At 40.2% G+C, this 1,068-nt stretch overlaps 1 protein-coding gene across 1 annotated transcript in view; it reads left to right on the forward strand.

Moving 5' to 3' along the window:
- The window catches only part of LOC106879338 (cytochrome P450 3A21), a 113,051-nt gene that overhangs the window by 4,708 nt on the left and 107,275 nt on the right, over positions 1-1,068 (forward strand). Inside the window, exon 2 of the mRNA XM_052976881.1 lies at positions 456-552. Coding sequence (XP_052832841.1) covers positions 456-552 — 97 coding nt within the window. The remainder of the gene's footprint in view (positions 1-455; positions 553-1,068) is intronic.

The following is a 1,068-nucleotide window of genomic DNA, read 5'->3' on the forward strand; positions in this document are numbered from 1 at the left end:
CTCACACACACACACAGACAGACACACACACACACACACTAAAACACACACGCACAAACACGCACGCACTCACTCACTCACTCACACACACACACATTTACTCACAAGGTTCTGATCGGCCCGAGGCTATAGTAGAAGACACTTACCCAAGGTTCAACGCAGTGGTACTGAACCCAGAAGCATGTGGTTGGGAAGCAAGCTTCTTACTCCACAGGTTATATATATATGTATGTATGCATGCGTGTATATATGTATGTATGAATGTATGTATGCATGTTCTCTTTCTCTTTTTAATTTTTGAGTACATTTTGGCCAGGCTTGGTTGCAAGCTTGTGAAGTGAAGTATCTTGTTTTAATAATCAACCCCTAAAGTTTAAGAAGCTCTTGCAGATTTTTATACATGTGGTCAATAAAAACATCATTATTAATGTATTTCATTTATTTTTCTTCGTTAGGTTTGGAAGAAGAAACTTTTCATATTTCAAAGAACTCGGTCTCTCTGGTCCCGAACCTATTTCTCATCTAGGAAACATGATGGAAATGAATAAATTGGTAAATTCAATTTCATTTTTTCTTGTTTTAGTTTTTCTTGCCACAGTGGAATAACTCTGTGCTTTCGGCATGAAGTCTCTTCTTGAACTCCCTCAAAACTTCCATAACTTCCTCTTTGTTGGTCATCTGGCCAAAAAGACCCCAGTGAGTGTGGATGATGCCCTTGCTGTTGAAAAAAGAAATCACCAAGTGCTTTCTGGTGGACTTGCTTTACACAGCCTTGCAGGGTCTGAGTGTGCCAAGATGCTTCCACTGGGCACTCTATCTCTTGGCCACTGGATCATAACAGTAGACCAGCTTCAGTCACAGGTCATCCTTCTCTATGTCACTAAGCAAATTTTGTGCATGTTCAGATCTTCATGAATAATTCCGTGTACAGTTACCACACCAATTCCAAACTCTATGTTTATTGTCTTTACAGACATCTGATGGTCTCCACTCAGAAAATTGTGAACTTTCTCAAACAGCTCTGATGTTCTGACATCCCTCTCCCTCCCATATTCCTCATTGTCTCTC

This window comes from Octopus bimaculoides, chromosome 26 (assembly GCF_001194135.2).
Source record: "Octopus bimaculoides isolate UCB-OBI-ISO-001 chromosome 26, ASM119413v2, whole genome shotgun sequence".
NCBI classification, from domain to species: Eukaryota; Metazoa; Mollusca; class Cephalopoda; order Octopoda; family Octopodidae; genus Octopus; species Octopus bimaculoides.